We start from the raw sequence: 12299 nt of genomic DNA on the forward strand, positions 1-12299 counted from the left end.
CAGGAGTCTTGTTTCAGTGTGCTGTTGAAAAATATGAGAGAAGCCAGTAGACAAGTCTTATCCCATGCAATTAAATCATATCGAGAGAAGCTCTATTTCCCCTGATACATTCTAATAAACATATTTGTAAGTCACAGTTATGTTAATTTATTCTATCTCCCTGAATATTGTCTTGATTGACAGGACCTGCAGAATATGATTAACAAATAAATGGGTGAATCAATCAATGAATTTAAAATTACTTTGCAGTTGAAACTGTTGAAAGGAAACATGGATTTTTGTGAAGGAATCTCTGTGTCAAAGTATGATTCTGTGTGTGTTGGTGGACCTGAAACAGTGTGACAGTCAAGATTCTTTAAAAAAATATTACTTAGATACACATAGAAGTATCTACAGTACAAATTGTTGACTATGCAGATTTTTTGTTTGTTGTAGTTGTAATTTAAAATTTTATATTTCCATTTATGATATTTAGTTAGAGATATATTTTTACAGGGATTATTTACATATACTTCAAATAATTCATGTTTTAATACAGTTATATCAATAGAACACACTGTATTTCAGATGGCAGTTTACACTGAACATACTTATATTAGACTGTTACATTTGCTTACTTACATACTTTTTGCAATGTATTATTTTTGCTAATTTGGTCTTTTTCTTACTTTTCAGGAAGAAAAGTACATTTATGGAGAATTGGAATATGGAACTTTCCCATGATTTGTTACAGCAACAGATTTGAGGACAAGCAGTTTCTATAGAAGCTGTGTCTATTGAAACTGAATGTTATAATGTGTAGCTGTCAATGATTGAGGTATTAAAAAGCATTTTTACCTTTTTTACCTCTTTCTATAACAGTTTTGCACTGATGCTTTTAATCTCAGCAGGGGAACTTTCAGGTTCTTTAAATAAATTTGGCCTATATTTTGCTGCCAAGCGGTGGCTAAAAAAAACGTAGTGGCTTATGTGTATGAATTCAAGGCCTTATAAAAACTTCAAAATGGAAGTTGTTTTAAACACGCGCTCTCTCTCTCTCTCTCTCTCTCTCTCTCTCTCTCTCTCTCTCTGTCTCTCTCCCTCTCCCTCTGCGTGTGTTTGTGTGTGTGTGTGTGTGTGTGTGTGTGTGTGTGTGTGTGTGTGTGTATTTACTTTAGAAGAAGGCCTGTAGGCTGAAATTTCTCGTCAGTAGCCTTGTAGCCTTTTGTTATGCCAGTATGTGACACAGTGTCTCCCCTATATGGTGAGTAGCGATTAATCCTTTTCATATTATTGTCATTATTCCAACCTGAATTTTCCAATGTTTGATTTTGTTTTTTCTAATATTGCACTCTGAATGATTAATTTATTTTTCAGATGTGGAAGGAAGTTTTGAAGGAACTGGTAGTGTAAATTGTCTGAATGATTAACATACATAAAGGAGCTCAGTACTTCATTCCTATATTTTCATTTCTACGGTTTCTTAAAAGGGGAGCAAGCCCTGCAAGGGAGGTCAGTAAGGTTTTATCGTTTCCTGTATTACTACTGAAAGACTGAGAACTGTGTTGTAGAATTAGAGGCTTCAGAAATGTCATTTCAGACACTCCGCTTGCAGTGATCATGGTTTTGCATGTTGGTTATTCTTCCGATAGTACAAGAAAAATTATTTGCCAGATGAAAGTGATCAACCAGAACAATAAGCAGTACTTAAGTGACTTATTGTAGGTTTACATGTGCATCAATTCTTAATGTATTTTTACCTAAGTTATAACGTCCATTTGCACTGCAGAAATCTGGTAACATAATAAAGGAATATCACTGCATGCAAAATGAAGCTTTGAACTAATATGAGAAGCAGGTTTTGGATGCATTCAAATGTCTTTTTTACTCCTAGGTAGTTGTGCATATTGTTATTTTATTACTGAGCCATAAAAATGAGATTCATAGTGGTCGCTAAATTTATTTTGTATACCTACTTACAAAGTCTTTGTGAACTTGTCTCACTCTGACTGGATTTATTTGTTACAGTTAACCAAGAACGAGCATTTAAATAATCTGGAAAGGATGCACTGCTACTTAAACTTATTAAACAATGTTTTGATCTGCAGAAAGTCCAATGAAAAATAACACTAGAAATATTTTTAGCTTTTGGACGCAGTCCCTCTTCAGAAGAAGAACTCTCTCTTGTAACTTCCGATATTCTCCCGGGGTATTCCTCCTCCTAATAATTTCCAGGTGTGCAGGTGGATCCCATCGACATTCTGCCGTGTTATTTTAACCCAGAGATGTCTGGCCATCTTCACATGAATAGACAACTACTGAAGAGCCCACGTGCATTCACGGTATTTATGCCAAATCTCATGCATGCGAAATGTGCTGGCGTCTTTCGGCGCATGCACTAAGAAACGTGGGTAAGTTTTGTCGCCGTATATATGTAATTCTGTGGATTTTGTCTATCGCTTGAAGACAGTTAAACTTTGCAGCTCAGATTTACCTGTCAGCATTGATGTGGTCTCACTTTTTACCAAAGTACCTTTAATGGCCTCATTACATCTTATTGGTAACTTACTCAATGCAGACCTGATGGCCTTGTGTGAACATACTCTCTCCTTGACCGTCTTTTTATTTAATAATGAATTCTTTGAACAGACAGACAGCCTCACGATGGGGAGCCCTTTGTCCCCTGTGGTGGACTTTTCGAGGAGAAAGCACTTGAGTCTGCTGTTTTAAAGGCCGCGGTTTTCTGTCGTTATGTAGACAATACTTTTGCTGTATGGCCTCAAGGTGGATAAGAACTGTAGAAATTCCTTTGTCACTTAAACTCATTACATGAGAGCATCAAGTTTACGATTTAGATATAGGAAGATGGGACTTTACCCTTTGTAGACATGCTAATATGCTGTACGGATGATAGGTTACTGGGATATTCTGTGTACGGAAAACCTATGCACACAAATGTATATCTCCAGGCATCTAGCTGCTATCCCCTTCCCCACAAATTGTCGGTGTTCTTTGTACTTCAATACATCATGTGCATGCAGTATCAAATGATGAAAACCTCCATGCAAAATTAGAACACTTGGAGAAGGTTTTTAAGGAGAATGGCTACACTTCACTCCAAATAAGGAAGGCCATGCACAGCTATAATATTAAGATGCAGTGCACTGAGGACAATGGTGATGACTATAAATAGGCTGCGTTCCCTCCATATGCCAAGAATGTTCCTTCCATTATCTTCCGTCCACCAGTGGAAAGCTTGGCCATGGTTGGATGCATTGAAGACAATTTACAACCGGAAAAAGTGGGTGATTACAAAATTCCTGAGTGTGGTGCTGCATATATAGGACAGATGACACGAACTGTCCAGGAGCATTGTACAGGACACGAAATTTATACTCATCTTTGGCAACCATTAAAATAGGCAGCTGCAGAACACTGAATTTTCATGGGACACTCTATGTAATACAGTGGAAAACAAATTTAGCCCCAGTTTCCAGTTTTTGAGAATGAGTAATCAGGGAATCAGTGGAAATATGTCTTGCCGAATCATATAAATTGTGTCAGTGGCTTTCAACTGGATAAAAATTGGAATCCTGTAATTAAAATTATCCAATCACAGTGGAAGTGATGGGTCTGTTCAATGCTTAATGATTATATCATCTCTCACTTCCACCACCACCGACGGCAGCACACACAACTCGGCTGTCTTGCACATGTCATCACCTGACGCATACACCGAAGGATGCCAGCAGATTTCGAATGTGTGTGATTCGGCATAAATACCGTGACTGGACCTGGGCTCTTCAATAGTTGTCTACTCACCTAAAGATGGCCAGACGTCTGTGGGCCAAAATATCATGATAGAATGTCGATGGAATCTGGCTGCACGCACAGAAATTATTAGAAGTAGAACTCTCTCACATTCACACTACTCTCACATGCACACTACTCTCACATGCATGGCTACTGTCACTGGGCACTATGGTCTGACAGTGCAGTTGGGCCTTAGCACTGATGACTTGTGTTTGTATGTGTGTGTGTGTGTGGGGGGGGGGGGGGGGCAGGGGAGGGGAGAGAGTGAGTGCATAGCTGTTAGGTGAGAGTTCTACTTGTGAAGAAGGGCCAAGTCCAAAAGCTAAAAATATAACTAGTATTCTTTTTCATCATACTTGTTTGTGACTCAGTGTCTTCTGTTTCTATTGAGTAGCAATCTGACGTTTCCAAATTATTGTTATTTCATCTTGGGCTGTCTGACTTTTATTTAAATGATCTATAAGTTTGGTTTGTTCGGCTTAACTTAGTCATTTCCCATCCAAGGTAACTGCCACACAAAACAAATATGCTAGATAACATCAAAACATTACAGCTTTGTATTCCTGTCAAAAAGTTGATAGTAATAAGTAATGCTGCTCTCTCATTTTGGCTGTTTACTCTTCAAGCAACAATTTGAACATTTACCACTGTATCTGATATAAAACCTCCATGGAAGTAACAAATTAAATGTATAGTAATTCTCTCAATTTCATTAACAAATTGAAAGGAAATGAACAGGCATACGTATATTCTTCTGTATGTCTCCAACTTTCTGAACAACTAAAATTACTTTTGTTCATGTTAATTTAAAACAAAATCTTAAAGGAGGGCACATGAAATGTGTTGCATATACTCAGAAATAATTAAAGAAAATGTTAAAGCTTTAACCAACAAAAGTGTCGTACTGACACAAAATAAACATTTAATGCTGCCACTATGAGCTACAAGAGTTAAATCAGTGCAACGTATCTACTTATTTTATGTGGAGAGGATTACCAAGATAGAGTTGGACACATTATTTTGTGTACCTTGTGGTGCCAGTTGGTACTCTTAAGCTTTTAGGTTTTGTTTAGCCATTCCTGAGGTTTGGGCGCGAGTCGTGCTTCGGTAGCTCAGATGGTAGAGCACTTGCCCGCGAAGGGCAAAGGTCCCGAGTTCGAGTCTCGGTCGGGCACACAGTTTTAATCTGCCAGGAAGTTTCATACCAGCGCACACTCTGCTGCAGAGTGAAAATTCATTCTGGAAACATCCCCCAGGCTGCGGCTAAGCCATGTCTCCGCTGTATCCTTTCTTTCAGGAGTGCTAGTTCTGCAAGGTTCGCAGGAGAGCTTCTGTAAAGTTTGGAAGGTAGGAGACGAGATACTGGCAGAAGTAAAGCTGTGAGACCGGGCGTGAGTCGTGCTTCGGTAGCTCAGATGGTAGAGCACTTGCCCGCAAAAGGCAAAGGTCCTGAGTTCGAGTCTCGGTCGGGCACACAGTTTTAATCTGCCAGGAAGTTTCATTCCTGAGGTGTTCAAAAACTGAGAAAGTTTGTGTTTGTAAGTAATGTTATTTATTATTTGTTTTTTAGAAACGTGTATGTTGTTTGCTGAGCATACAACTCCACACACAGAAGCATATATGTTATATTTTCCAGTTTAAGTAAAATTCAAAAAATATTTTAAATACATAATAATTACAATCTATAAAAAAGTAAACTGGTCATAAAGATTCTTTTCTGAAAGTTGTAGACTACACACAATGCTTGTGTTGTTAGTGAGAGGAGGCCATGACGTTTGGATCAGGCATACTGCTTAGCAGTTTTGAGAAACATGTCCAATATGTATCTTTGTTTTGATTCAAAGCATGAGATGGTGGTGATCAACTGGTGAGCATTCAAACTCCATAATCACTGTATTGAGGAGACCTTCTCCCAACACTGGTCATATAATTTCATATACATGACATTTGAAAGGTAATATCATGAAAAACCACATGGGTTGGCATGAACTGTTATTGAATGTCCAGTGGCGTTTCACTACTTACTAATTGTATTTGTATTTATAATTAATAAGAAGTAAACGAACACTTGCATAAAATTTTCCTGAAAACGTATGCCTGTCATTATTTGTGAAATCTGTTATACACTATGTGATCAAAAGAATCCAGACACACCCAAAAACATATGTTTTTCGTATTAGGTGCATTGTGCTGCCACCTACTGCCAGGTTCTCCATATCAGCAACCTCAGTAGTCATTAGACATTGTGAAAGAGCAGAATGGGGCACTCCGCGGAACTCACGGACTTCGAATGTGGTCAGGCGACTGGATGTCACTTGTGTCGTACGTCTGTACATGACATTTCAACACTCCTAAACATCCCTATCCCTAGGTCCTCTGTTTCCAATGTGATAGTGAAGTGGAAACATGGAGGGACACGTACAGCACAAAAGCACACAGACCGATCTCGTCTGTTGACTGACAGAGACCGTCGACAGTTGAAGAAGGTCGTTATTTGTAATAGGCAGACATCTATCCAGACCACACAGGAATTCCAAGATGCATCAGGATCCACTGCAACTACTATGACAGTTAGGCGGCAGGTGAGAAAACTTGGATTTCATGGTCGACCGGCTGCTCATAAGCCACACATCACACTGGTAAATGCCAAGCGACTCCTAGCTTGGTGTAAGGAGTGTAAACATTGGACGATTGAGCAATAGGAAAACGTGTGGAGTGACAAATCACGGTTCACGATATGGTGATCTGATGGCAGGGTGTTGGTATGGCGAATGCCCGGTGAAGTCATCTGCCAGTATGTGTAGTGCCAACAGTAGAATTCGGAAGTGGTGATGCTACGGTGTAGTTGTGTTTTTCATGGATATGGCTTGCACCCCTTGTTGTTTCATGTGGCACTATCACAGCAGAGGCGTACATTGATGTTTAAACAGCTTCTTGCTTCCTCCTCTTGAAGAGCAATTGGGGGATGGTGATTGCATCCTTCAATACGACTAAGCACTTTTTCATAATGCACAGCCACTGGCGGAGCTGTTGCAGGACAATAACATCCCTGTAATGGACTGGGCTGCAGTGTGTCCTGACCTGAATCCTATGGAGCACTTTTGGGGTGTTTTGGGAAACCGACTTCGTGCCAGGCCTCACCTACCGACATTGACACCCCTCCTCAGTGCAGCACTCCATGAAGAATGGGCTGCCATTCCCCAGGCCGCCTTCCAGTACCTGACTGAACGTATGACTGCGAGAGTGGAAGCTGTCATCAAGGCTAAAGGTGGGCCAACACCATATTGAATTCCAGCATTACCAATGGAGAGTGCCACGAACTTGTAAGTCATTTTCAGCCAGATGTCTGGATCCTTTTGATCACAGTGTACATGTAACCGATTGAGGTACTCAGAACTGCTTTGTACCTAGATGGTTCGACCTGCAGAGCAATGTTTCAAAGACAAGGGGTAGACATGGGAAGCCCAAATCATACAAACATAAATAAAGGTGTAAATAACTTCATTCAGTAGAATGAAATTTTCACTCTACAGCAGAGTGTGCACTGATATGAAACTTCCTGGCAGATTAAAACTGTGTGCCGGACTGAGACTCGAACTCGGGACCTTTGCCTTTCGCGGGCAAGTGCTCTACCAACTGAGCTACCCAAGCATGACTCATGCTCCGTCCTCACAACTTCAATTCCGCCAGTACCTCGTCTCCTACCTTCCAAACTTCTCAGAAGTTCTCCTGCGAAGCTTGCAGAACTAGCACTCCTGGAAGAAAGGATATTGCGGAGACATGGCTTAGCCACAGCCTGGAGGATGTTTCTAGAATGAAATTTTCCCTGTACAGTGGAGTGTGCGCTGATATGAAACTTCCTGGCAGATTAAAACTGTGTGCCGAGTTCGAGTCTTGGTCTGGCACACAGTTTTAATCTGCCGGGAAGTTTCAACTTTATAAATCTTTGCATTATTGAATAATGTACCAGAACGTAAGGGTAATGTGCAAATAATTGTTGGATGTGCTTTCTAGAACAAACAGTGTGTGTGTGTGTGTGTGTGTGTGTGTGTGTGTGTGTGTGTGTGTGTGTGAATTTTGTTGAAAATCATAACATTTATATTTTTACTGCAAAAAGGGAGGTGACTTCTGATTCTTAAGACTACTGTGAATAATTAATAATGTGAAAATTCAAAGCATAATGCAGTTGCAAAATGTCAGTTAAGAAATGCACTCAAGTAATGTGATAGTCTTCTTCAAGAAGCAGACCTTATTCACTTATCGCGACTGGTGTACATTTTCAGGAAAATTTTATGCACTTTGTCATTTAATTGGCGATAGTTATAATATATGTTTTAATAATTACAGTTAGTAAACAGCCAAGTAACACTGCATATTCGATGAACGTTCATGCAAATACACGTGTTTTTTTTTTTATTACATTACCTTTCAAATGTTGCACATATACGGAATAATATGACCAGTGTTGAAAAAATGTACATTTAAAGAACAAAAACAGTATGTCAATCCATATGAAATGGCCCAAATGCTTGACCATTTTTAAATATTTTAATTTTTTATATGTGATTGCCCTATGTTTGAGAAGTTCAAAACAGTTTTTTAAAATAATTTATCTTGTACCTTTACTCCATGGCGACCATTTTAATTTGTAGGCACGCGACGATTTTTCATTCTGGAGACATTAGTGAAAATTTTAATATCTCTGCAGTGGGTGAAGTTACAACATTGCAATTGACATGATTATTTTTAGAAAAGTGTCCACTACAAAATTGTCTATTACACAAAATACCCTAAATTCAAAAATAACCAGTCAAAATGAGCTCCAAAGTTTCATATCCAAATTTGCAAAAATCCACTTTTTAGGCCCAAAAATAACAAACAAGGAGTGATTTATGAGAGTCTATTTTTTCCCTATAGTTAGGTATCATACACTACTATCCTCATATAGAGCATGAACACTTACAGATGTTTCCTTAATTTTTTATGAATTTTTGAAATTTGTAAATTTTCATTTTTGTAAAGTTTGGGGTTAGTTATCTCAGATGTGATTGAATATAAAAATATGATTTTTGCACAGTTTGTACACCTATATGATAGCAACGTACTGGAAAAATTTTAACAATGATATCTGACTGTGAACAAAGATACGAATTTTTGAAAATGAGGAAATAATTCACATTACTCTACAACTGATCTTATGCCTGTTGCCTATTTAAATGGTTTATTGTTTCATTCTAATAAAATTTAATTGTGACATATTTAGTTAACACTGTCACCCAGTTTTCATTAAGTTTGTTTATTTTTAATAATGCAATATTAAACAATAGGAGCTTTCACTTTTGTTCTGCGGTAATAAAAATGCCCAATACCATTTAGGTTTATTGTCAGTAAAGAAGTACATAGTGGCTGGGTGTGGGATTGTAGGAGTACGTTATTGCTGGGTGTGACATTGTTGTAGTCAGTCTGTTCTGAAACTTCTGTTGGAATGGATGTGCATACTTGGAGATTGGAAAATGTGTTATGTGCTTTGTTCCGTGTGTAAGTTGTAATTAATTTTGAGTGATTAACTGGAATGCAATAACATGGATGAACTTGCTATCTGTTGGGCAGATAGCAAGTGAAGTGTGTCACAAAACAGTTTACGGTTCAGTTTCAGAAAAACTTGAAAAATGTCAATGACTTTGATGAAGTTAGACAAACTTTGTTTAAATTTCGAGTAAGTTCTTCTGTAACATCAATGTGTGAGTATTACGAGAAGAAATATATTCTGAAGTACAACCACATTTTTGGAAGACAGTGCTGTGATCAACTTAAAGTTCATAAAAAGCCTATTACTAAAGGTTTGAGGGGAATAAAACTTGAACATTTGTCATTGTTATGTGAGAGTGACACAGCTTACCAAGTGAAATTTAATGTGATTCGTGGAAATTCCCTGTGCCCAAATTGTTACTCAAAAATATTTGTTGTGAATGACATTTATATTCCTAATGAGGAAGCTGTTAGCATATTGGGTTTTGCTTGTTCTAAGTTAGACGTATCTCTTGCTTTGAACATAATAAAATTAAGTAGCAGAAAAAGAAAAGCAGCTGTTGAAAGTAAGGTACAACAGATTTCAGACCAAGTTAGAAAATACTTGGAATCATGCTTTAATAATACAGATACCAACATTATTTCTAAAGAAGAAGAAAACATACCACCAGCATCATTTGACACTGAATATTTGAGGTTAATGGAGAAATTAAAAATTAAATGTTCTGTGACATCTAAAGAGGAAAAAGTTAAAATTTTAAGTTTGCTCCCTGACTCATGGTAAAGAGAAAAAATAGTTCATGAATTCAACGTTTCTCATCGTTTGGTTAAACTAACCCGAAAATTAGTGAAAGAGCAAGGCATTCTTCCAGTTCTAGGAAAGAAGAAAGGAGTAGGTATAAGTGAAGAAACAATAAAAAGATCCAGCAGTTTTTTGAAGATGATGAAAACTGTAGAATGTGCCCAGGTTGCAAAGATAGCAAAAGAGTTGTTAAAATGAAGTTAAAGTAACAAAGCAGAAACGACTAGTGCTGTCAAATTTAAATGAACTGTATGTAGCTTTCAAAATTTCTCATCCTGAATGCAAAATTGGAAGGTCAAAATGTTGTGACCTCCACCCTAAGTGGTGTATTTTGGCTGGATCCTCAGGGATACACTCCGTATGCGTTTGTTTATATGATCAAAATGTCAAACTGATGACTGCGGGTGCAAACTCAGTGATCTTAACTTCAAAGTTACTAGATTTAGTGGTCTGTGACACTAACAGTTATGACTGCATGATGAGTTTCTGTAATAAATGCCCTGGTAAGGAAACTGTCTCACAAATGACTAGGAAATGTGAGACAGTATTACCTTCAAACGGTGGGTCACAACTGACAGGGCAGAAATGATAACAGTGGTTAAATCTCAGGAAGAGTACTTGGAATCTTTAATTGGTAACTTACAAAAACTCAAAAGTAATCACTATGTTTCTAAAATCCAACGTAAGTTTTTGAATGACAAAAAAGCACAACTTCATGAAACTGAATGCATAGTGCTAGCTGATTTTGCAGAAAATTTGTGGTTGAAGATGCAATACAAGGGTACCACTGGGTCAATGACCAGGCAACAGTGCATCCATTTATTCTCTGCTTTAAAAATGAGAAAGATGGAAGTTTGCAGTTCTTCAATTTGCATTCTAAGTGACTACGTGGAGCACAACACTTTGGCTGTACATGAGTTTCAAAACTATGGAATAAATTACATAAAAGAAAATTTTCCCAAAGTTGAGAAGCTGATATACTTTTCAGATGGAAGTGGTAGTCAGTTTAAGAACAAAAAGAATTTTTCAAATCTGTGCAACCACAAAGTAGACTTTGGGTTGGAGGCTGAATGGCGCTTTTTTGCAACTTGCCATGGTAAAAATGCATGTGATGAAGTAGGAGGTACAAAAAAAAGACGAAGTAAGTAAAGCCAGCCTACAAAGACCAACCACAAACCAAATTCTCACAGTACAGGACATGTATGTCTTTCGTATGGATAATATTAAAGGTATTACCTATTTTCTGATCAAGAAAGAAGTGGTTCTGCATATGAAAACGACACTTCAAACCAGATTTGTAAACTGTATAGCAATAAAAGGAACAAGGTATTCCCACAAATTCCTTGGCGTTACATAAAACTTAGTTTGATGCTATGTAACATCCGAAACCGAAATTTATGGTGATCATTGTATCAGGAAAATTACATCTCTGTCTTTAACGTTAAATGACATAGTGGCATGTGTGTATGATGGACAGTGGTGGTTTGCAGAGGTTGGAAGAATAAGTGCGGAAAACAATGATGGTTTTTACCACCCTGCTGGTCCAAGAAAATCATTCAAGAAATCTACTAGTAACAAAGTTTCGATACCAGTAAAAAAGGTTTTAAGGAAACTTTCAGTGAACTTACAAGGAAACTTTCAGTGAACTTACAAGGAAACTTTCAGTGAATTTACCACATCAACTGGGAGTTCTTATTCTATATCACAGAAGCTGTCTGAAGAAATAAGTGTTCTTAACATTCACCATTAGCTTTAGGAACAGTTGCATCTCGAAGGATGTTAATTGAGAATATTTATTTTAAACATGTCAAAATAATACAAATGTTAATTTCAGTGATGTTTCCACTTTTGTATATAATTCAGTACCTTACTTCAATAATAATTTATTATATCCAGCCAATATCACACATGAATAGGCAACAGCCATAAGATCAGTTGTAGAGTAATGTGAATTATCTCCTCATTTTCAAAAACTCATATCTTTGTTCACAGTCAGATGTCAATGTTGCTGTCATATAAGTTTACAAACTGCAAAAATAATATTTTTATATTCAGTCACACCTGAGATAACTTACCCCAAGCTTTACAAAAAATAAAAATTTACAAATTTCAAAAATTCATAAAAAAATAAGGAAACATTTGTAAGTGTTATTGCTCTATATGAGGCTAGTAGTGT

General features: G+C 37.5%; 1 protein-coding gene across 5 annotated transcripts in view; it reads left to right on the top strand.

The window, feature by feature from the left end:
* The window catches only part of LOC124713352 (mitochondrial protein C2orf69 homolog), a 220315-nt gene that overhangs the window by 101178 nt on the left and 106838 nt on the right, over positions 1–12299 (top strand). For 3 of the 5 annotated variants that reach the window (XM_047242942.1, XM_047242941.1, XM_047242940.1), the window contains 2 exons: positions 676–817; positions 1357–1491. In XM_047242942.1, coding sequence (XP_047098898.1) covers positions 1402–1491 — 90 coding nt within the window. In that variant the 5' untranslated portion in view covers positions 676–817; positions 1357–1401. Of the gene's footprint in view, positions 1–675; positions 818–1356; positions 1492–12299 lie in introns of those variants that run through there. The other 2 variants (XM_047242943.1, XM_047242944.1) reach the window with 2 other exon arrangements.

The sequence above is a fragment of the Schistocerca piceifrons genome, chromosome 1 (assembly GCF_021461385.2).
Source record: "Schistocerca piceifrons isolate TAMUIC-IGC-003096 chromosome 1, iqSchPice1.1, whole genome shotgun sequence".
Lineage (NCBI taxonomy): Eukaryota > Metazoa > Arthropoda > Insecta > Orthoptera > Acrididae > Schistocerca > Schistocerca piceifrons.